Genomic DNA, 23809 nt, shown 5'->3' on the forward strand with positions numbered 1-23809 from the left:
CTTCTTTCTTATGGCCTTCACCAGCTCAGTTCTTTCTACTTGGCCCTGGTTTTTTTTCTTCTTTTCTCTTCCCTCCTATTTTCCCTAGTCTTTCTTTCTTATTATGCAAATTTCAAGTATCTTGATAGATTATCTACCAGTAATATAGAAATGAACTTTCATTATAAAGAATATAAAATACATGAAAATAGAACAGTATGCCAAATCCTTCTGTACCCACAACTCCATCTCATCAGTTATTAGCCTATGGTCATGTCAGCCCTATCCATACCCCAGCTTCTTCCCTCATCCTACATTATTTTGAAGCAAACCTAGACCTCATACTATTAACAAATAAAGTTTCAGGACTCTCTATGCACAAAAAGCTGGCAAATAAATCTTCTAGAAATAAAGCCAAACTTCTAACCTATGATTTCCTTCACTTGATGAAAATCGTCCTTTCACATAGCATTCTGAAGTGTTGATCTTCCTAGCACACCTCTTTGCCCCTCCTCCTTCCTTTCTTCCTCCCTTTCGCCTCTCTCTGTGCCTAATACATTTTCTGCCTGTGGAGCCCCCACATTTTTTCTTATAAGGAAATTCAGATCTAAGTTTCCCAGTCACAGTTTTGATTCTTTGATATACTCTTTCTTTCAACTTTCAACCACCGAGAATCTATTTTGCAAGATGGCAGCATTGACTTATTTATAACTCCTTTACAAGTTTGGAGAAAAGGAGTTTTATAAAATTCACATATTCCCAAGCACCCGTCCCCCAATTCAGATAATAAAAACTGACCAAATATATAATGGGTAAATAAATACACATACAGTAGTAACCAAAATTAACTCTTGGGTCTTAGATAAAGTGTAAAACCCTAATGAAACTGAAGACTTCTTTTGATAACATTGATAAGGCATTGAACTTTTATGTAATGGACCTGGGTCATGGGGATGTTTTCTTACAAGGCAAGCTGAAACTTTTGATATTGCTGCTGTGTGAGAATCAAGCAATTTCTCACAGGCAGAATGTAACCAATTTTTTGGAGGGAGTACAGATTATTCGGACAAGGTGGAGGCAGATCTTTCCACAGAAGGGTATGATTACAGTGTCCATATCAAATTCTTACACGTTCTATTTGCTTTTGTTTTCTGGGTGAAAAATAAATCTGTGACTCGTACATGGTAACAGAACAAAAAGAACTATGGCCAGTCAACACCACTGACTTGATGTTCTTTTGGAAACCTACTATGTTCCTGAGCATTACAGACATATTTGTCCTCTGGGAAACTGTGGGAGGTACATGCTCCACAGCAGCCCTTCACGGTCACCAAACCATGACAGTGAACTTCACAGGGAATGTGGCATTTCTTGTTACCTCGCACGATGAAAGAACGTGTAATTGTTGCACGCAGGGTTTACCTGTCTAGACTCAAAACTGAAGAGAGCAAAGGCCTGCTGCTTTCATCTCTGTGTTTTAATACTCAGCTTGTCAAGCCAGACCAATAGTGCCCAAGAACTATGAATTAACTTATGAGTACTTATGAAGTAAGTAAATACAGAAAGCCTTTAGACAAAACCAGTAGCACAACTTACTGGAGTTCAGATTTACTTAGCAAGTTGGCATTTTTTTTTTTTTAAGCAAGTTGGCATTTAATGCCTCTTTTGTTCTTTACTTTTAGTGGTTCTTGAAAGCATTTTTACTTGTCTCATAGTCTTAATATGATCATTTTCCTTATCACACTCCCATTCACTTCAGAATTAGGAGTCAGAATTAGGGTCCTAGGACCCTCCCCAATATGCATGTGCAACTTTTTGTTAAGATGGATTTCCCGCCATAGAGGCCTGTGGGTGCATGATCACACTTAATATGGGGTTGGACTCCCTCCCTTTTTGACCCCCCAGAAGCCTTCCTGCGCATGTGCAGACAGGGAGGTCTTCCTTGACCTTAGGAGTGGGTACCTTATCTCTTACTTCATAGCTTTTGCCACTAACGTTGTCCCTTAAGAGTCTGGATGAGAACAAAGCTTCAATTTTACTCCAGTTGACAAACACCAGCTGTCCAGCCCAGGGGCCCATCTGTCTCCTACCTTAATTTGACTTAAAATTGCAGACACAGAGTTGAATATTCCAGTCCACATACTACACATGATAAAGTGAACAGAAAGGTTTTCCCAGAAAAGTTAAAGAACTCTTTCTCATGGGCTAGTGGTTTTAACTGGAGGTGAGAGGTTTATAGCTTCTCCTTTGGTCTTGGGAAAGCAACTATTTAGGAAAGTTGCATATGCAAATATTGTTCTAGGAAAAGAAACACTGTTGGGGGCAGAGGAGTAGCGAAGGAGAGAAATAGATCATGCTCTAACTAGACATTTATCCACATGTCTAGATATCATTGCACATTTAAATATTTAGAATTTTCAGTAGCATATGAATCCAAGAAAATTTACTGCATTAAGGTAGGCTTCAGATATTTGACATGTAGCTGGTATTTTCATAGTGTGAGAAATATCAAGCTGACATTATGCTTTCTCTGTGATGATTACTTCAAATGTCAGAGTAGAAACTTATTCATAGGACTTGAGGGCCTGAGGATACTGTCAATTTAAAAGACATGCACATCGACTCCTGTTTTATTTAAACATGCTAAATGGAGTATGAGAAGCAGGTTAAGAAATCAACGAGGAAAGGAAAAGCAAAGAAGAAACCTATTGACAAGAAAATTTTACATAGATTGATGCACTCTTACATCAATTTCATGGACTCCTTGTGACAATAGGCTTCAGGGATGCCTCCTAATATTTCTGACAGCTGTAGTCTTGCTGTTAATATTATTTGACTCATATCACTTATATTGAATTCAGGAAATTAAAAATAAGATATGAACTACTTTTTTTTTGTCGATTATCTTTAATAAGTAAGTCAAATAAACTAATATTTTCCTACCACTTTAAATACTAACATTGCATTTCAAGCTAAAATTAAAAATAATTTAATGATGTTTTAAATTAAAAATTTATTCTTTTGCTCACCAAACTCTTTAGCAGCTACTGAACCTACTGAACTGCTGCTACTTTGGAAATAACTCAAAGGAGTTATTATTATTAAACAAATTGGCCATATCAGAGATAATTATGCATTTAAATAAACCTTTGTCTTTTCAGTTATGTACACAGCAGTGCTCTTAATTACTTGGGGTCACTAAAACCCCACGGCATTCTCTGAAAGGCATTTCTCCTGCAGTTTATCTTGTTAAACTTTTTCTGTTCTCAGAAGCCAGTATCTTTTCCTTTTTAAGACCCCTTCTTAGTTGGAATGGGAAGGACGTTAATGATGGTAACATGAATTCAGTCGTTAAATCAGCCCTGTTTCCCTGACATCCATAGGTCAATGACAGGAGTCACTGTGTAGCCATCTAAATTCCCTGATTTATCTCACAAAATGTTATTTCTGATACAAACAAAAATCGTGGGACCTCTGTGAACTAGACCAGCTACTTTTTGGGTCTGCAAAATTTTAAATTGTTATTTGACAAACAAAAGGACAAGTCAAACATGCTGAAAAAACTACCACAGGGAATCACTGTAATCTTGTTCACAAAACCAACGTTGAAACAGAATGGATTAATTCTGTTACCCTATTGGTACGTGAACATTCTCAGATTTGAGTGGAGTTCAAGGATGATCATATTTCATTATTAAGCTTCAAGAATCACATTGCTTTGTATCAATCGAAGATCACAAAATGAGTAATGTTGAAAAGCTAGCATTTGTCACATTTACATACTTGATTGCACCCTCAAAGGCCCAGGAGTTCCACTTGCCAATTTCAGCAGGGCTGTCCCCTGTGATTTTTTTGTTTGTTTGTTTGCTATTGTTTACATGCTAAGCCGTGTCTAACTCTTTTGAGACCCCATGGACTGTAGCGGCTAGGCATCCTTTGTCCATGGGATTTCCCAGGCAAGAATACCCGGGTGGGTGGCCATTTCCTTCTCCAGGGGATCTTCCCCACGCAGGGACTGAACCTGGGTCTCCTGCGTTGGCAGGTGGGTTCTTTACCACTGAGCCACCAGGGAACCCTGTGAAGCCAAACAGGAACGTTATGACACTGCTCCCAGCACCTGGGTACACAGGTCCCCAGCAAGGGTCCAGGCCACCCCAGTAACACCCTTAGATTGCCAGAGCTGGCAGGTCCAACTCTCCCCTTCTGAACCATCGTTAGGAGAAAGAGAAAGAGGAATCCGGTCTTGGTCTAGAGTCTGAGTGCCAGTTACCGCTCAGCATCTGGAGGTTGTTCCTGCCCGGGAGGTTTTTCCGGGTGTCCCAGATCGCCTGAGTCTCTAGTACCTCCATGAGGGCGGAGAATCTCCTCTGATCTGTTAACTGCAGTGTCTCTAACACCTAGTTCACTTCTGAGCCAGACAGGGGCTAACCTCTTCTGGTCACTTCCCCGCTTTTTTTTTTCCCCCCCCTAACCTCTAAGTTCCCTTCAAGGACAAGTCTGGGAGGGAATGGCTAGTGTACAAAGTCCAGACTAAAGTTAGAGAATTTCCGGCTTTGCTAGGCGGCTTCCCTCTGTTAGAAAAGCAGCGGGTGAGATGCACGGTGGCCTCTGGCAGACACCCTGCCTTGGACCACAGGGCCTTCACCCTCGGAGAAAAGTCCCCCAAACGGCGAGAGTCTTCACGCTGCAGTCACGGAGCCGGAGCTTGTGGGCGGGGCGTCTAGTGGCATCCAGCCCGCGGAGCGCAGCGGAGACGCGGAGCGCCCCCCGGTGGCAGCCTGGCCGCACTGTTCTGGGACGGCCGGGGCGGCAGCGGCGGCGGAAGGGGCGGTGCTGAGCGTGCGAGGCGGCGCGGCCATGGCGGAGCCGGTGCGGGAGGAGCTCTCGGCCCTGGCAGCGATTTTCTGCGGGCCTGACGAGTGGGAAGTGCTGAGTCTCTCAGGTGACTACTTCCGCGCCAGAGGGAGCCGGACTCCCCACCACCCCGGCTGGGCTCACCTCCCCGAGCCCACACTTAGGGGCCGGGGTAGTTGAGTGATGGAATGACAGGCGCCGGGACTAGGCGTGTGTGGGAGCAGGCGGGAGAGTGCGGCGACCCTTAAAACATGACTAGTGTAGGGCCCCTTCCCGCCGCTCTGCAGTCGACCGAGAACACAACGCTCAGGCTCCTGCAGCCCGTCGGCCGGTCCCTGCTTCCTGCGCCCCTTCATCCACTGGGCCGTCTCACCCACTACACTCGCGTCCTCCACTCTCCCGTTCCCACCTCCGTTCGCCCCCCGCCCCATTCCTTGATTCCCCCCATTCTCCCGTCTCCCCCCCCCCCCCCGCCCCGCCACTCACCTATACATCCCCCTCAAACATACTCCCCCCGCCCCCGTTTCATCCCCTAATTGGCCTGAACACTCCTCAGCTCGCTGAGGGCTACCAGCTGCGCCCTCCTGGACAGCGTCCCCCACACTTTCCCTGGGTGTCCTGAACATATTCTTCAGATCTCATCTTAAAAAGAGGTCTCTCCTGACACCCCTAGTTTAAAGCCAACTCCCCCATCAGGGCACCCACTGAAGTTTAACTAAATGGGTATTTGGTTGTCTCACGTGGCAAGAAGGCAGGACCCTGTCTGTTTTGTAATCACAAAGCTGCAGGCACCTAGGTCAGTGCCAGGCACGTGGTAGGTATTCATAGTAAATTATTGTTGAATGAATTTTTGAATTCAACCAGCGCTCACTCAGAGCTCTCTCAGTTGGATTGTTTTTCTTCAGCTTTTTCTAGTTCGCTTAAAGGTGGTTGTCAATTACAGGCTCTTGGAGCGCATTAATTGTTCCGCTCACATTTGAGTCCCTGAAAACTCAAGGTTTCAAAGACCCTGTCCCCGGAGCTTACAGTGTAGAACGGTTCTTCTGGCTTTATTTTCATGATAGCGAAAACTTACTCTCTGTTCCTGTCTGTAGGTTCTGTTAACTAAAAAACAAAACTTCAGGTTATGAAAAAGTGCAGTGATGCAGATAATTTTCAATTTTCTCTTAGCTTTCAAATACATTATGTAAATTTTTTGGCATGGGATTTAAATTTCTGTCATGTTACAGCTGCTATTAAAATTGTCTTTCTGACCATAAATTGATTGACCTTTAAGAAGGTAGTCTAAAATGTCTAGGTGTTGGGAGAAAGCTATCAAGGGTTAGGATCTATTCCTCGTGTCCATGTGATGTGTTTTTCACCTTTGGAGGATTGCCTCCTTTTTATTTTTTTCTCTTGATCACCAGTCTATACACGTTCATTTAGCACTGTTGTGTTCTGGGCACCGTGAACCAATTTATGTGGTGAAGCTGCTTTCTTTTCAATGCCTAGTCTGTCTTGCAGCTTTCTGAAACAACGTTTAAAATCCTTATGAGAAGATTTACTCACTTTTAGTTTTTTTTTTGTTGTCACCTATCTTCTGATTGGATAGAATTTGTTATTCTTTATCATCTTGTTGTCTTTACTATTCTCTTTATTGATAATTACTTCATTACTTCTACTTGAGGCAGGCTATTTGAGGATATCATTAGTTTTCTTTAATTCCTTTATTATGGCTCACTTGGGAGTATCCTGGGAAAATGAACCTGTGATTTACCATTACACCTGAAAGAGGATGGATTGATAGTGGTCTGTGTCCTCAGCACATGGTTGAGCATATGACCCTGCTGATGGTTCAGAGAAAAGCAAAAAAAGTAAGCACAGGAAGAAAGGAAGCAATTTTTTGATACAAAGAACACTGTGGACCCTTTATCTGCTGTTAAATTGAGCATGACTTCAAGCCATGCCTCCTAATTAATTTAATTCAGTGTTCTGGCATCAGTAAGTAATTGAATTATAAAAGAATTCAGTGTAACAACTTAGGACATTTTGTTGCTGAAAGGTTCATTGGAGAATAAAACAATTCAGTGGTTGAGATAGGAATGTTTGATGTTCACAACTGGGAATTAAGGGTAAGTAAGAACTTCTTTAATAGACCACAGTAAACATCCAATGGGCTGCTGGCTACCACTCTCGTGGTCACTGTCAGCTCGGATTGGAGGATATAAGCTTAACACCAGAACATTCTGAATACCATCAATTCCTTCCTGGCCTTCCCCTCAAATAAGCTTCTCTTTGTTGCTCCTGAAATCAGGTTAACATTGGTAGGATTGCCCTTCTGGTAGGAGGTAGCCCAGGAAGGCTCAGGATGCCAACCCAGGGGTCATCTATTAAGGCCATAAGAGTGAAGAGTCTGAATAGTTGCATTCTTCTGGCTGGACTAATTTGTGCTGAGAATTTCACAGGACTTACATACACTGTGGCCTCTTTGTGATGGTTGTAGTAAGTTCATGGTAAGAGGCATCAGCTGTAGCTTTCTCATGGGTGTAAATTCTGAAAGCTCTGACACCTGTCCACTAGGGCATGCCGTGGGTAGACCAAGTCAGGGGCATTCTGCTACTCCCTGTGGAGTGCAGTCAAAGTGCCAGGATTAATGGGGTCGCCTGCAGTATACCTGCTACTTTAAATGCATCTTATTTGATGAGAGGTATTCTGTTTTTTTGTTTCAAGATTTTTTTTTTTGCTTATTTTTCAAGAAGTATTTATGCATATATACATAATCTCTTGTATATCTGAGAGAACAAATGGTAGAAGAAGAATGGGCAATTTGAACAACGTTATTCAAAAGAAAGATAGGTAATCTTAAACTGTGATTAAGCAAATGAAATTGGCAAGGAATTATTCTCAGATACTGGGAAAACAGTGACAGAGAATCCTGAAAGACATTTAAAAGATGTGTCATGAAATTTAACTAAGTTAGAACACTAACATTTTTTTTCATGGGAACTAGACAAATCTAGGCTTTATTGGTGGCTCAGTTGGTAAAGAAAAAATCTGCCTGCAATGTGGGAGACCTGGGTTCGATCCCTGGGTTGAGAAGATCCCCTGGAGGAGGGCGTGGCAACCTATTCCAGTATTCTTGCCTGGAGAATCCCCATGGACAGAGGAGCCTGGCAGGCTCCATGGGGTCACAAAGAGTTGGACACGATTGAGTGACTAAGCACACAGCACAGACACATCTAAAGAAGGAAACATTGTTAAAAATCTACCAGGCTTGTCATTAGTCCTGATGAGGGGTGCTGTTTATTTTACAGAGAAGATAACAGATGCTCAGGCTGATTTAGTAATCACTAGGCTAGAGTATCGGAGAAGGCAATGGCACCCCACTCCAGTACTCTTGCCTGGAAAATCCCATGGATGGAGAAACCTGGTAGGCTGTGGTCCATGAGGTCGCTAAGAGTCGGACACGACTGAGCGGCTTTCACTTTCACTTTTCACTTTGATGCATTGGAGAAGGAAATGGCAACCCACTCCAGTGTTCTTGCCTGGAGAATCCCGGGGACGGGGGACCTTGGTGGGCTGCAGTCTGGGGGTCGCACAGAGTCAGACACGACTGACGCGACTTAGCAGCAGCAGCAGCAGGCTAGAGTATACGGACTCTTGCAGTGCATCATGTTCCTTAATAGAGATGAGTTGCTGCAACAGGAAAACAGTTCTTAGCAAGGATTACAGTTGTCCAGAAAAAGAGAGCAAGACGACCACCCAGAGCAAAGAATCAGGTGTGGTCCAACTTATGTTCAGAATAGTTATGAAGGGTAATGTGTATGCCTGGCCGTCTGGGTACCTGTGAAGTAGGTGAGACTGGTGATGTTATAGATCTTCATTTTCTTGCTGAGGCAATCGGAGGTCACAGAGAGTATATCACCATAGTCAGTGCTCATTATACATTGAATTGTGTTTCTGGAAATCATCTTATAGATAAGCATGTTGTAAAATGGGAGGGTGTAAGACTCAATATCATATAATATGTTTGCATGGTAGCTTCAGAGTAAATTTTTGTATTCTGCTAACACTAATGTTCAGATTGCATTGGACCTTCCTGCAAAAGGAATCATTACTGTCACCCACTGACCCCTCTAAATCTGCTCAGCCCTGTTCCCTGCTGATTGTTGGTACTCTAAAACCAATTCAGCCTTGAACTCCACTTCTAAAGGAGGGATTGCCACTTCGAGCTTCTCTTATTCTTAGTTTTTTTTTTTTTTTTGTAACTACCTTTTAATACATATAACAATCCAGCTGCAGCACTGGTGGATGTATACTTGTGGGGAGGCATCCGGGAGCAAGAGGGAAAAAGTCCTGTACAATGAAGTAAGAGAGGCTGTTGGGGACTTTTTGGTGGTTTTCTGAACAAAGTCTTACCCTGAGGACATGTAAATACTGCAAAAAAAAAAAAAAAAGCAAGTATAGGGAAAGCCAGTTGTATGTGGTATATGAATGATTTCTTCAGTTCAGTTCAGTTGCTCAGTCGTGTCCGACTCTTTGCACTGCAGCACTCCAGGCTTCCCTGTCCATCACCAACTCCTGGGGCTTGCTCAAGCTCGTGTCCTTCCAGTCGGTGATGCCATGATTCAATGATGCAGTGATTGCAATGATGCAATCATGATGCAAGGATTTCTTAATAGGCTTTAAATGAATCTTGAAGAATTCATCCTCTTAAATTTGTTTACATTTTCCACTGTCTTCTGTTATTGTACAGCATTTATTGAATTTCTGTTGTGTGTGTGTAGGGTGAATTCTTAAAAATAATAGTATGGAATTTGGGGTTTATTTCAGTTTCTCTAGTTTGAATTTCTCTTGTTTGGAGTGTAGTTAGGAGCATAATTTCTTTCATTTACTTGTAAGGAAGAATAAGGTTTGAAACCCCTATTTTGGTTATGAAATTGATACACTTATTTTAAGGCATAAAGACTTATTTAAAAAAAATCCAAACTAGGGAATAGGTATGTGAACTTTAACCAGAGGCTCTTGCCTCTTAAATCTTTTGCTAGGATCTTTAGGTGAAAATATTCTTGGAACTTATGAAAATTGTAGATTCCTAGGCAGGCATAAGTTTTCTGTGGCATAGATGTTTATTGAGAATGATGAGTTTGTGAATTGAACTTAATAACTAGAGTGTCTTGGTGCCAGGGAAGGCCAGAGATAAGCAGTAAGATATGGAACACCATTATTTTTCTGTTAATCACTCTGTTTCTAACCTGTTAAATAAACGTAAAGTAGATAGGAACAACCTTGTTTTCTTTTTTATGGAAAAATAACCCAAATCAGACTGACAGTATATGTGATTACATGAAAATTTCTGAGGCAAAAAGAGCCAGTTTAATTGCATGTACAAACCAGGGCAGATGAGAAAGGAAGGGTAATATACATGCTTCTAGAGTTTTAGGGAGAAAATGAGTTTTTAAAAGAATGTACAATTTTACTGCTGCATTAAATATCAGCAGTATTTGGGGTATGTTATTGGGATTTTCATTTTCTTACAGAGATAGCATCATTTTGTGTAAGTTCAGTTTGCAACTCGTGTGTGTGTGTGTGTGTGTGTGTGTGTGTTTGTGGAAGGAATCACAGAGAAAACCAAGTAGGAAGTTTGTTCAGTTCAGTCGCTCAGTCGTGTCCAACTCTTTGCGACCCCATGAATTGCACCACGCCAGGCCTCCCTGTCCATCACCAACTCCCAGAGTTCACTCAGACTCACGTTCATCGAGTCAGTGATGCCATCCAGCCATCTCATCCTCTGTTGTCCCCTTCTCCTCCTGCCCCCAATCCCTCCCAGCATCAGAGTCTTTTCCAATGAGTCAACTCTTTGCATGAGGTGGCCAAAGTACTGGAGTTTCAGTTTTAGCATCATTCCTTCCAAAGAAATCCCAGGGCTGATCTCCTTCAGAATGGACTGGTTGGATCTCCTTGCAGTCCAAGGGACTCTCAAGAGTCTTCTCCAACACCACAGTTCAAAAGCATCAATTCTTCGGCGCTCAGCCTTCTTCACAGAACAACTCTCACATCCATACATGACCACAGGAAAAACCATAGCCTCGACTAGACAGACCTTTGTCGGCAAAGTAATGTCTCTGCTTTTCAATATGCTATCCAGGTTGGTCATAACTTTTCTTCCAAGGAGTAAGTGTCTTTAAATTTCATGGCTGCAGTCACCATCTGCAGTGATTTTGGAGCCCAAAAAAATAAAGTCTGACACTATTTCCACTGTTTCCCCATCTATTTCCCATGAAGTGATGGGACCAGATGCCATGATCTTCATTTTCTGAATGTTGAGCTTTAAGCCAACTTTTTCACTCTCCTCTTTCACCTTCATCAAGAGGCTTTTGAGTTCCTCTTCACTTTCTGCCATAAGGATGGTGTCATCTGCATATCTGAGGTTATTGATATTTCTCCTGGCAATCTTGATTCCAGCTTGTGCTTCTTCCAGCCCAGCATTTCTCATGATGTACTCTGTATATAAGTTAAATAAGCAGGGTGACAATATACAGCCTTGACGTACTCCTTTTCCTATTTGGTACTAGTCTGTTGTTCCATGTCCAGTTCTAACTGTTGCTTCCTGACCTGTATAAAGGTTTCTCAAGAGGCAGGTCAGGTGCTCTGGGATTCCCATCTCTTGAATAATTTTCCACAGTTTATTGTGATCCACAAGTCAAAGGCTTTGGCATAGTCAATAAAGTAGAAATAGGTGTTTTTCTGGAATTCTCTTGCTTTTCCAATGATTCAGCGGATGTTGGCAATTTGATCTCTGGTTCCTCTGCCTTTTCTAAAACCAGCTTGAACATCTGGAAGTTCACGGTTCACGAATTGCTGAAGCCTGGCTTGGAGAATTTTGAGCATTACTTTACTAGCGTGTGAGATGAGTGCAATTGTGTGGTAGTTAGAGCATTCTTTGGCATTGCCTTTTGTCCCTTCCAATTCTTGATAGAATTAAAGTAGTTTTCCTTTTAAACATAACTAATAATTTCACAATTTCCAAAGCTAAAGTCAGGATTTTCTCTCATTAATTTTCTATTTGCTGACTTGTTGTTTAGTTGCTAAGTTGTGTCCAACTCTTTTGTAACCCCATGGATTGTAGCCTGTCAGGCTCCTCTGTCTATGGGATTCTCCAGGCAAGAATAATTGACATAGAGAATAGACTTATGGACATGGGGATGGGCAGGGGGCGTGGGGAGGAAGGAGAGGGTAGGATGTATGGAGAGAGTAACATGGAAACTTACATTACCATATGTAAGATAGATAGCCAATGGGAATTCGCTGTATGTCTCAGAGAGCTCAGTCCAGGGCTCTGTAACAACCTAGAGTGGTGGGATGGGGAGGAAGGTGGGAGGGAGGTTCCAGAGGGAGGGGACATATGTATACTTAAGGCTGATGTGTGTTGATGTCTGTCAGAAATCAGCACAATTCTGTAAAGCAATTATCCTTCAATTAAAAAAGTATTTTCAATAGATGAATTTAAAAAAAAAAAAGAATACTTGAGTCAGTTGCCATTTACTCCTCCAAAGGATCTTCCCAACCCAGGGATCGAACCCTAGTCACTTATGTTTCCTGTGACTATTTGTTAAATGATGAATGAAGAGCTTTAAAAATTATGTCTCCCCCTTGAGAGGGAAAGTGGATCCTCTAGATGATTAGTGGAAGGTTTATTTAGTCTAGTGGTTACACGTTGTCTGTTGGTCTATTTATAATACCCATTTTATCAAGTGAAATGTAATGATCTTACGGACATCCAGGGAGCCTACTTTAATAGTAAAATATTTTTTTTAAAAAAAGGAGAAGTAACAGGATAGAATAAAGAAAGATTTTGAGAATCCGGTGATGGATTTTTAGGGGAATGCACTAAGTTGTTTGGAAAATTTTTCTTTATGCAGTCACGTTTTTCTTATGTAATACAAATTTAAGTTATATCATTTTAATATGATCTTTATAATGGTTACTGCCTGAGTTTTGGGGTAGTGTCCTAAAACAGCAGTGCTTTGCCTCTGATGCTAAAGATTCTACTAAAGAAAAACCTTGTATAACGGATGTGTTTGGTCCCGTATAAATCAATGTCTATAACCATGGCTTCTGAATACATGGAATCAGATGGCTAGAGAGCCATTTTAATGTTCAGTTCAATTCTTTAAAATGGGGATACATTCAGGTTTCCATTGTCAAAGCTGTTGAGCAGCAATCCAGGTATGAAAATGAGAATGATCTGACTGCCTGTCTTGTGAAGGAGAATGAAACAAGGGCTGTGGAGATAGAAGTAGGGTAGACGAAGGCAAGTTAACTTCAAAGAGCCTCCTCGGCACCCAGTCTGTTCTACTCTTCTCCTCTGATCTGTGTGCTTCTGCCCCCTGCAGAATGAATCAGCCTGACGTTTTATCAACTTGTGAAAAGTGGGGTGAAGTGGTGTGGAACACATCAGAGGGGTGAAGTGGAGCAAATCTGAAAGAGAGCAGAACGTTTCATCTTGTATCCCGTGTGTACTTCCCCCTCCTCACGGAGCCAGAAAACGGCTGAACTGACGGCTGCCCCATTTTAGTTCCTCTCGCTGCCTTCATGTTACGCTGATAGTAATGCATTTGAAGTGAGAAAGAGTGGGTCCAGGCAGTTGCTGTGTATGCATAGTCGTGGTGTTCTCTGCACCCTTACAACCACCACACGGGACCCAGTGTTTGCTTCTGCTCGGACTCACTGCAACATGATTTTCATTGGATTTAATGTATAGCTTTTAAGCTAATTCCTGATTTTATAAATACACGATACTATTTCTTTGAAGGTTCGTATGAGTTTATTAGGAATTTCCAGAATTAGCAACTAAGTCTGGGTAGAAAAAAAAAAATCATATAAGGAGAAACCTTTCTGGTGACCTTAATAAAAAGAGGATAATAGCAATTGTAAATGCCAGTGAAATCCTGGGTGCTGGTTGACCATGATTCTGTGAATGTATGTATGTATATATATGTGTGTGTATGTGTATATATATGTGTGTGTGTGTGTATATATATATGTATGGCTGAAAGAAAACACCTGTAAATCATGGCTTTCTTAGTGTGATGTGTCTCTTCATAAAATAACTTAGTTGTCACCTGAAAAATAAATTGACATCTGAAACCAAAATTTTCTCTTGTTAGTGTTCCATTCAAATTGAATTAGGTACAACTAATCATTATTTTTGGATGCTTTCCAGAGACAGATGGGGCTGTGTTCAGAATTCTCACGAAAGCCGAAGGATTTACGGATACGGATATACCCTTGCAGTTGGTATTCCACTTACCGCTCAGTTACCCGTCCTGTCTACCTGGTATTGTGGTGAACTCCAAGCACTTGACCAGGGCCCAGTGTGAAATCGTGAAGGAGAAGTTACTGGAGCAAGCAGAGACCCTTTTGTTGGAACCTATGGTTCATGAGCTGGTTCTCTGGATTCAAGAAAACCTCAGGCACATCCTCAAGTGCCCAGAAGCAGGAGGTGGCAGTGAAAAGTGCTCTTCTGCAGCAAGCATGACTGTGGATGATGGGTTGTGGATGACTCTTTTGCATTTAGATCACATGAGAGCGAAGGCTAAATATGTCAAAACTTTGGAGAAGTGGGCTTCTGATTTAAGGCTGACAGGAAGACTGATGTTTATGGGTAAAATCATACTGATTTTACTGCAGGGAGACAGAAATGACATCAAGGTGCCAAAAAGTTTGATGTTGAATGTGAATTTGGCTATTTTCTGCTAAAACGTTTTATAAGAATGGGACAGATGAATCATTAAAATATTTCTGCGTGCACTCTTACCACGTTAATAGATCTTTATTTTCTTTTTTAAAGACTGTCTATAACTTCTAATTACAACTACAGACTTGTAAAGCTTGAAGAATAAGTAGAAGATTATGTTTTAAAAATCATGCCACTTAATGAAAGTGATAGGTTATTAAAAAAGAAATCTCTATGGTACACAAATGTTTGTTTCTGTAATTAGCTTTGAGCCTAAACTTTATAAATCTGCACTAATTTTGTGCCTATTTATATTTCTTTCCTTGGTTAAGCACACAGCAATGTATGTATTTGTGGGTAAACCTGCAAATTTTAATTTGACAGTTAAAGATACATTCTGAAGCTTGAATTTGGTATCTATAGTACCTGGACAGAGGAGCTGGTCCCTCTTAACCAGGATTTAGTGTGAGTGGAAGTAGAATCATTAGGGCTGTCAGGTTGTCATCGCCTCCCTAACTTTTGCTTTCCACCTGACTTGTCTCAGCAGCTGCTTTCAAAATCATCATCTTCTTCAGATTTTTCAAGTTCTCATTCAATACACTTCTAACCTGCTTTATGTGGGACCAGACAAGGAAAACTGCTTATTATATGTTAAATCTTAAAAGAGCTACAAATCACTTAATAGGTTTTATGCTTTCAAGTGGGTTGGGTCAAGAATAATTACAGTGGAATTTTTTAAAACAGATTTATCTTTCATAACTTATTGTCTTAAAGGTTTCTAGGGTTACTACAAATTTGTAGGATTACATAGCTTTTTCATGATGAGATCTTAACACAAAACTTGATAATTGATAACATCAGTTAACCAGAGGAGTGCTAGGTTATAGTGTATAGGGACAACACATTTTCAGATTTAATACAGACTTTGGGTTGGGGTCTGACCAAGGAACCTAAGGTGATGTATAGTATATCTTGGAGAAGGAAATGGCAACCCATTCCAGTATTCTTGACTGGAGAATTCCTTGGACAGAGGATCCTGGCAGGCTACAGTCCATGGGGTTGCAAAGACTCAGACATGACTGAGCAACTATCACTCACTCACTCCTAGCATATCTATAAAGCTGGACTCTTCTGGGTAAAATACTGACTAACTAAATGAATGCTCATAATTTCTTTACTCATATTTCCCCAAAGGGCTCAGATGTTTCTTTAAGCCAGCTCAGGCATATTAAGCTAAGTGCAGCTGTTTTGCAGATATTTTTTACTCTGATTGGATCCATCGATTAATGAATATATATTTAATCATATGGCTAGACCTGTGCTAATGCAGAGAACTTTTAAAAATAGTTCTTTCTTTTTTATTAACTTTCCCTAAAATGCCATTTAATGTAAGTATCTGTTAAAATTTTTAAGATTGTTTATCAGGATTGAGAATTACAGGTACATATTTATGGATTCCATCAATTTGGAAAGTTTGGTACTGTGTGTCTATTAACTTCACTCTGACCTTGAAGTAGTAAGAGTACTGTCATAATGGTAGCAGCTGGCTGTATTAAGTGCTGTTGTGCCAGGCACTTCTCTAAGTGCTTTGCACATATTAGCTCATTTAACCATCACAGCATCCCTATAAGGTAGCTGTTAAGAGCAAGCATTTTATGGAGTAGGTTACAGAGGCACAGAGGGTTTAGGTAACTAACCCCAGAATCAGCTCTAGTAGGCTGACTAGTCTAGATTTAAGCCTGTGTAGTTGGATCAGAACCTTCTTTACTCCAGCATTCACCAGAATGTTACGCTTCCAAGTACATAAAAACACTGTAACTCTCTTACTGCTTGATTCAGAAAGCGAGTACTCTGTCAGCATGCAAACAGGCCAGCAGATTATTTCTCCTTTAAAAGTAAGACTTTGAGATTCAGAGTAAGATATATATTTAACATACTGTTTTATCATTTAGGAGTACCTGATTCTTCAGAAAACTTGCAAAGTGGATGTGGACTCAAGTGGAAAGAAATGCAAAGAGAAAATGATTAGTGTACTGTTTGAAACAAAAGTACAGACAGAACACAAAAGGTATAATTTAGTACTATTGCAGATGGAAAAGCAACTGAATCGATAATTATACTCTGACAAATTTAGGCATATTCATGAGTTTCTCTTGTATAATGCAGGTTTCTGGCATTTGAAGTCAAAGAGTATTCATCGTTGGATGAGTTACAAAAGGAATTTGAAACTACAGGACTTAAGAAGCTTTTCTCTGAATGTGTACTTAGGCTGGTAAAATGAAGTTGAGGACAGGAATCTTTTAGTGAAACTACAGTGGTTTTTTTTGTTTTGTTTTTTTCTTTTTCCATTGGATTTTGAGAGTGGCTAATTGAAACTCATAAGGGAACAATTTTAGAGTTTCTCTGAAGCAGAATGACAGACACCATCATAACTTCAGGACAAAAGCCAATTCTGCTTATGGAATATTAAACAGTAAAAAATACCCATGTGTTCTAATTTTGCCAGTAAAAGCTGAGTTCAATAGATGGAATGTTATTTCAGAGATAAATATAAAAAGATGATGGTAAATGAGCCCTTGTGTTTATACAGAGGATTTGTTTGGAACTGTGCAATTTTCTGGCTAATTTTCTTGTAATTAAATGAATTTTTTAAAAGAGATTTGTTTTCATGTTTACTTTTTTCATGTTTACATTTTTAGCATTTGATAATGATTTTCCCTCATTCAGCTTATTATGTCTAATGTTTTAAGTTGAATGTTAAGAAAAATATAACACTGATTTCTTTGTGGAATTGAATAAATGGTTAGTTTAAATAAAAACCAAAGAAGTTCTATAGAACTTGATTTACAGTTGCTTTCTTTGGGGTCCCAAAATAGCATGGTGCTTACTAGTTATAGGAATGAAGAGTCAATTTAAAAGAAAATTCTTTTTTGAAAAATTTACAGTCTAGTTTTACAAGGGAAGAAATGTTTTACACAAAATGAACTTGACTTACCAGAGGGAGGAAATTAGATGGAGATATTTTTAGTTTCTGATGGAAAATTTGGTAAAGTCTGATAATCTCAAAATGTGTTTGATATAAGGAGAGCAGGAATAAAATAAAAGCTTGTGTTAAAATCTGTTCCAGAAGTATAGACAGGCATTTATTTAGTTTAAGGAAGGATATTTGTGTTCATGAATCCACCTGTGCTTTGAAATAAGGGGCCAAGTGATAGAAGAAAACTCTCTCACTGTAATCTGCAGTGATGTCATGATAAATTATAACTGATGGGAGGGATAAATAAGGAGACATGGCGGCACACCCAGTAGTGCTTCCTGAGCATGCTGCTCTGATTATGGCAGTCCAATCTGATTGTCTCATTTTCAGATACCCTTATAATTAAATTAGACCTACCTGTTGATCATTCTATGGGGCTGCTTTAATGAGGGGATTTTTGGTTCATTTTATCTCATTCTAGGGTGTTGGTGATGTTTTTCCTGGATAACTGGTAAATGTAGTTAGATTGTTCTGTGGGAGGTTAGTATTCTCAGAGTTCAGAAACTGCTAGGAGTCTGTTCCCACAGCTGCACTATTGGAGGGTGTTGTAGTCTATCCTAGATCTGCTTAAATGGTACTGCCTGGGCCAGAGCTAAGATTACTGACAGGTACTGTCTGTGGTCTGTTGGAGTTCAGAATCACTCTACCTCTGTTTCCCCTGAAATCACTGCCAACAAATATCATAGTGCTGGGACCTGTGCTACCTTGCTTCCTATTGACCAAACTTGACAGGAATCCAGTTGTCAAAAAGGAGTCTGGGAAATGTAGTCTGAATATCCTAACCCCAGGAGAATAGAGCGGAATATAGGAGGGTGGGTGTGCCTGTGTGGAGTGAGGGGAGAGGGAGCTGAGTACCTATGGCAAGTAAGTTCCATCAGTTACTATTATTAGTGTGTGTGTGTGTGTGTGTGTGTGTGCCCCCACGTGTGCTCAGTTGTGTCTGACTCTGTGACCCCTTGGACTGCAGCCCACCAGGCTTCTCTGTCCATGGGATTCTCCAGGCAAGAATACTGGAGTGGGTAGCCATTTCTTCCTCCAGGGCATCTTCCCAACCCAGGGATGGAACCTGTGTCTCCTGTGTTGGCAGGTGGATTCTTTACCACTGAGCCACCTGGGAAGCGCCTACTGTTATTCTTAGAGGTGTTAGGTATTCTGGTTGAATCACCTGGATGATTAAATTGTCAAGTGTACTACCACCAATATTTTTTATATGACTTGATAGGGAAAGGGGGAAGAAAAAATAGTTAATATACACAAAAATATACAGAACAAACAATAAAGTAGATTTGCTTAAGTACTTGTTTCTATAACTGGGCATGAAGTTGTAGTTGATATTTATAACCTCTTCCTCTACTCCATTTTTTTTTTTTTTTTTTTTTTGCTCCTGACCAGCATGCTAGCTAGTCAAGGCTCTTTACCTAGTAAGGTAGCTGAATCTTAATTCTGATAGGTCTGAGTCCTTAGGAGTTGGTTGTGTATTAACTTTTACTGTTAAGTAAGAGAACATTAAGAGGCAACCCAGATAATCCCCTGAGCTCTTGACATAGTTCATACTGACCCCTCTGTGTCAGTAGACCAATTTCCCTGTAATAATATGGATAAGCACCCCAGCCCTTAGAGGGACCTCTTTTTTTTGCCCATTTGTAAGGATGGGAGTAAAAAATTCTGTGAGTGGATTATTAAACATAATAATGAGAAAAAATCCATCCTAGTTTTTATTCCATAATTCCTCAAACTGTGTATTCTGTCAGTGGGAGAAATAACATCATATTAATATGTCTCAGTAGGTCATTATATTACTTTATCAATCCAGCCGCTTCTGGGTGATTTGGTACATGGAAAGTCCTATGAATTTCATAGTTGTGAGCCCTTTCTGAAATGAATTTCTCATTTAGAATTTATGTTTTGAGAGATAACCGTGTTGGTGAGATTATGGTTGGTAGTCTTACAGCAAGAGTCTTAGGATTCATATCCAGAATAAATATTTTCATGACAGTTGCTGGATCTTCCGCTAGAGAAGGAATCCAATGTGATTAACTAGTCACCAGACGGCTGGTGTCTCTCAGGACTGGTCTGTGTTCTTAGCAGGTTAGGTACTCGGCAGTGACAATAGTAAGATTAGTATTGGTGAGAAGAATTTCATGTTGCTGAGTCCATGTATGGGGTTTCCCTCGTAGCTCAGCTGGTCAAGAATCCTGCAATGCAGGAGACCCTGATTCGATTCCTGGGTCTGGAAGATCTCCTGGAAAGGAATAGGCTCCCTACTCCAGTATTCTTGGGCTTCCCTGGTGGCTCAGATGGTTAAGAATTTGCCTGCAATGTGTGAGACTTGGGTTTGATCCCTGGGTTGATAACCTCTATTCCTGCTGCCACAGTTAATGGTACACGAGCCCACTGAGCAAGCACTGGGATGCTAGGGAAAGAGGATGACTGACATCCAGAGGATGAGTCATCCTGTCCACTTAATCAAGGAAGACGTTCACCACAGTGGTTGCCCTCTGAACATCACATGGGACACTACTAGCCTCAAATTTTGTTCTCATCCTGAGAGTTCCATTCACATACTCCCTCCCCAGATTTCCTTGTCATTAGCCTTCTGATCTTATTCTTTCAAAGCCCCTGACTACCTGAAAAATCCATTAGCCCCTTGCCCATGGAACACTGTAGATCTACACCTGTGGACATCTCTTTTCCTAGTTTCTTTACAGTAGACAACCAGAAGTACTGTTGAAAATTCTGCCCACTGAGATTTCTATTCACCACCTTTCAGAGACACACTAGATTGCAGTGGTAATTTCTGAAGCATATTGTGATGGAAAGAACCATCCTCGGAGTTTTTTCCTCCTCACTAAATAAACTATGGATATCGCTATGACAGCCTAGGTGTGGACTGAGGAAGAAACAGCTGTGCAGGCATAGTTACTACAACATCTGAGCCACTTGAGCATGCAGTTTATTTGTGCCTTCCGACCTGCTTGAGCCTGATTATTGCACATCACTTCAATTGTACATGTCCATGATCCTGAAGCTGAAGCTCCACTACTTTGGCCACCTGATACGAAGAGCTGACTCATTAGAAAAGACCCCGATGCTGGGAAAGATTGAAGGCAGGAGGAGAAGGGGATGACAGAAGACAAGATGGTTGGATGGCATCACTGACTCGATGGACATGAATTTGGGCAAGCTCTGGGAGTTGGTGATGGACAGGGAAGCCTGGCATGCTGCAGTCCATGGGGTTGTAAAGAGTCAGACAGGACTGAGCAACTGAACAACAGCAACTACAACCTTCATGATTTCATGGATGAAATAATACCTCATTGGTAATGAGAAATGCAAATTAAAATTCCAACAATATTACTCGCCACCCACTGCTGCTGCTGCTAAGTCGCTTCAGTCGTGTCCGACTCTGTGTGACCCCATAGATGGCAGCCCACCAGGCTCCCTCGTCCCTGGGATTCTCCAGGCAAGAACACTGGAGTGGGTTGCCATTTCCTTCTCCAATGCATGAAAGTGAAAAGTGAAAGTGAAGTCGCTCAGTCATGTCCGACTCTTAACGACCCCATGGACTGCAGCCTACCAGGCTCCTCCATCCATGGGATTTTCCAGGCAAGAGTACTGGAGTGTGTCACCCACTAGTATAGCTAAAATTTAAAAGATGGATTAATAGCAAGAGTTAACGGAGAAATGGCAACACCAATATACTATTGGCAGAAGTATAAACTGACCCAAATGCTTTCAACAAGCAGTTTATCTAGAAAAACTGACAATTCCATAGCTTATAACCCAGTATTTCTACTTCTAGGCATATACCTTACAGAAATGTGTGCATATGTGTGAGGTTACCTGTATAAGAATGTTCATAACAATATTATTTTCAGCAGGCCAAAGGAAGCAACTTAAACACCCACCAACATAGAATAAACAAGTAAATTGCAGTATATTAATGCAATGAAATACTACACAGCAAATTAAATGAGTGAACTATAGACATACAAATCAACATGGCTCCATCTTTTTTTTTTTTCATGGCTCCGTCTTTAAAAAAGCAACATTGAACAAATTAAGTAAACACACACACAAAATATATACCATATGATTGTAAAAGTTCAAAAGCAAGAAAATGACTTTAAACCATGAATGCATACTCAAGTGCTGAAATTAAAAGACAAGCAAAGAAGTTGGTATAATAAAAGTCAGGATGGCAGTTACTTATAAAGTGAACAAATGGGGTTGTGGTTGGAAAAAGGGCCTTTTGAGGGTGGGGAATGCATATATTCTTCCTGAACAGGGTACTGTTTCTCAGACCCTTGGGGTGATGTCTACAATATATATGCACAGTGAAAAGTTTGGAGACAGATGCAGAAACCAGATCCTTTTGAGTCTTAAAACCCAGTTTAAGCCTTTAAAAAAAACTGCAGTGGGAATTCATTGCACTGGAGACAGGTGTGATATCTGATTTACACTTTAATAATATCATCTGACTGTTACAAAGCAAATGAGCAGTACGAGGGCCCACAGTGGAAGAACGAACGCCAGTTAGGAGCCTGTTGCAGTGAGTGGTCCAGCTGAAGGATGGTAGTGGTTTGCTTATGATGGCATCGGAGCAAAGTGGTCAGATATGAGATACGTTTTGGAGATAGATCTGAGCAGACCTTTTAAAAAATATTTATTTATTTATTTTTGGTTGCTGCAGGTGGGCTCTCCCTGGTGGTGGTATGCAGGCTTCTCATTGTGACAGCTTCTCGTTGCAGAGCACAGGCTTTAGGGCGCATGGGCTCAGTAGCTGCGGCTCCTGGGCTTTAGAACCTGGGCTCAGTAGTTGTGGCCCACAGGCGTATTGCCTTGTGCCATGTGGAATCTTCCCAGACCAGGGATCGGATCTGTATTTCCTGCTTTGGCAGATGGATTCTTAAGTACTGGACCACCAGGGAAGTCTGAGCTGAGCAGATTTGATGCCAGATTGAATGTAGAAGATGAAGAAAGAAACGAAAGATGATATTTAGGCTTTTTTCCTTAGTAGCTGGGTGAACGATGGAATCGTTGACTTATGAATTAAGGAAGTCTGAGGAAGGAGTCCATTTGAGGTATATTAGAAACTTTTTATATTTCCTTGACTCTTCTTTGCTGCCATTACAGATCTATTGGGGAAAAAAAGGAATTAAAAAAACTAATTCAACTAGTGTTAGAGGAGGTCATGGAGAGAATGTGAACTGCTGGTTGACTCAAGAGCTGGACCTGGGCAATCACAGGCTCCTCACCTCTCTCCTGTCCTTGGAACATATGTTCTGCCCACCATTTCCACACTAGGAGCCATTCAAGGATGCAATCTTGAGACAGTAAGATGTAGTTGAGAACTCCTGAACTGAATACGTGACTGGACCTGATTAAGGCGTTTATATATAATCTTCTAAAATTCTGGTGGGGTGCAGAGATCTACTTATCTTGTGGCCATCCAACACAAGCCTATCTGTAAGTTCACTGGCTTATTAAAATAACCGCCTACCAATCTGAAGTGGTCTGCCTCTTTCTTGGGTCTCTCTTTGCCCTCCGTGTATGGGGGCCAAATTTAGAGCCAACAAGTTGACAAATGGAAATTTGGGCAACAAATGAAATAATTTAAAATATTTTTTCTAAAAGCAGTTTGAATTAGAAAATTGGTTTAATATCAATATTTTCTATTGAGTAATATCAGTTACTCATTTTTCATCTAGTGATGACTTTGGTGAACCATAGATGGGCTAATTTTTGCAATGTTTGTATGCACCTTTGAGTGTGAGTCTCTTAAAACCATGCTGCTTAAGGTGTGGTTTAGGGACACAATCTCATGCATTGCCCCAGACCAACGGAACTAGAATCTGTAATTGAGCAAGATCCTAAGGTGATCTGCATGCACAGTGAAGTTTGAGAAACTGTATCCTGTCAGTGGGCTTCCCTGGTGGTTCAGTGGTAAAAAATTCACCTGCCAAGTAGGAGATGGGCTCGATCCCTGGGTCAGGAAGATCCCCTGGAGAAGGAAATGGCAACCCACTCCAGTATACTTGTTTGGGAAATCCCATGGACAGAGGAGCCTGGTGGGCTAAAATGCATGGGGTCACAAAAGAGTTGGATACGACTGAGTAACTCAATGACAACAACAACCCTGGCAACATATCTATGCTCTAAGATGTGAGGAGGTTGAGTGTGAAAAGTTGAACAATAGACATCCATGTTATAAGGGACAT

General features: G+C 40.9%; 1 protein-coding gene across 6 annotated transcripts in view; it reads left to right on the top strand.

Moving 5' to 3' along the window:
- RWDD3 (RWD domain containing 3) overlaps positions 1-17389 on the top strand; it is a 30485-nt gene extending 13096 nt beyond the window's left edge. The window contains exons 1-5 of one of the 6 annotated variants that reach the window (XM_086391367.1): positions 4815-4921; positions 13209-13627; positions 14039-14526; positions 16504-16619; positions 16718-17389. In XM_086391367.1, the coding sequence (XP_086247493.1) occupies positions 14248-14526; positions 16504-16619; positions 16718-16832 (510 nt within the window). In that variant the 5' untranslated portion in view covers positions 4815-4921; positions 13209-13627; positions 14039-14247 and the 3' untranslated portion in view covers positions 16833-17389. Of the gene's footprint in view, positions 1-4814; positions 4922-13208; positions 13628-14038; positions 14789-16503; positions 16620-16717 lie in introns of those variants that run through there. The other 5 variants (XR_015160549.1, XM_086391365.1, XM_086391366.1 and 2 more) reach the window with 5 other exon arrangements.
- Positions 17390-23809: the final 6420 nt, after the last annotated feature.

The sequence above is a fragment of the Bos grunniens genome, chromosome 3, assembly GCF_055505025.1.
Source record: "Bos grunniens cultivar Pamir isolate PY7600 chromosome 3, Bosgru_T2T1.0, whole genome shotgun sequence".
Lineage (NCBI taxonomy): Eukaryota > Metazoa > Chordata > Mammalia > Artiodactyla > Bovidae > Bos > Bos grunniens.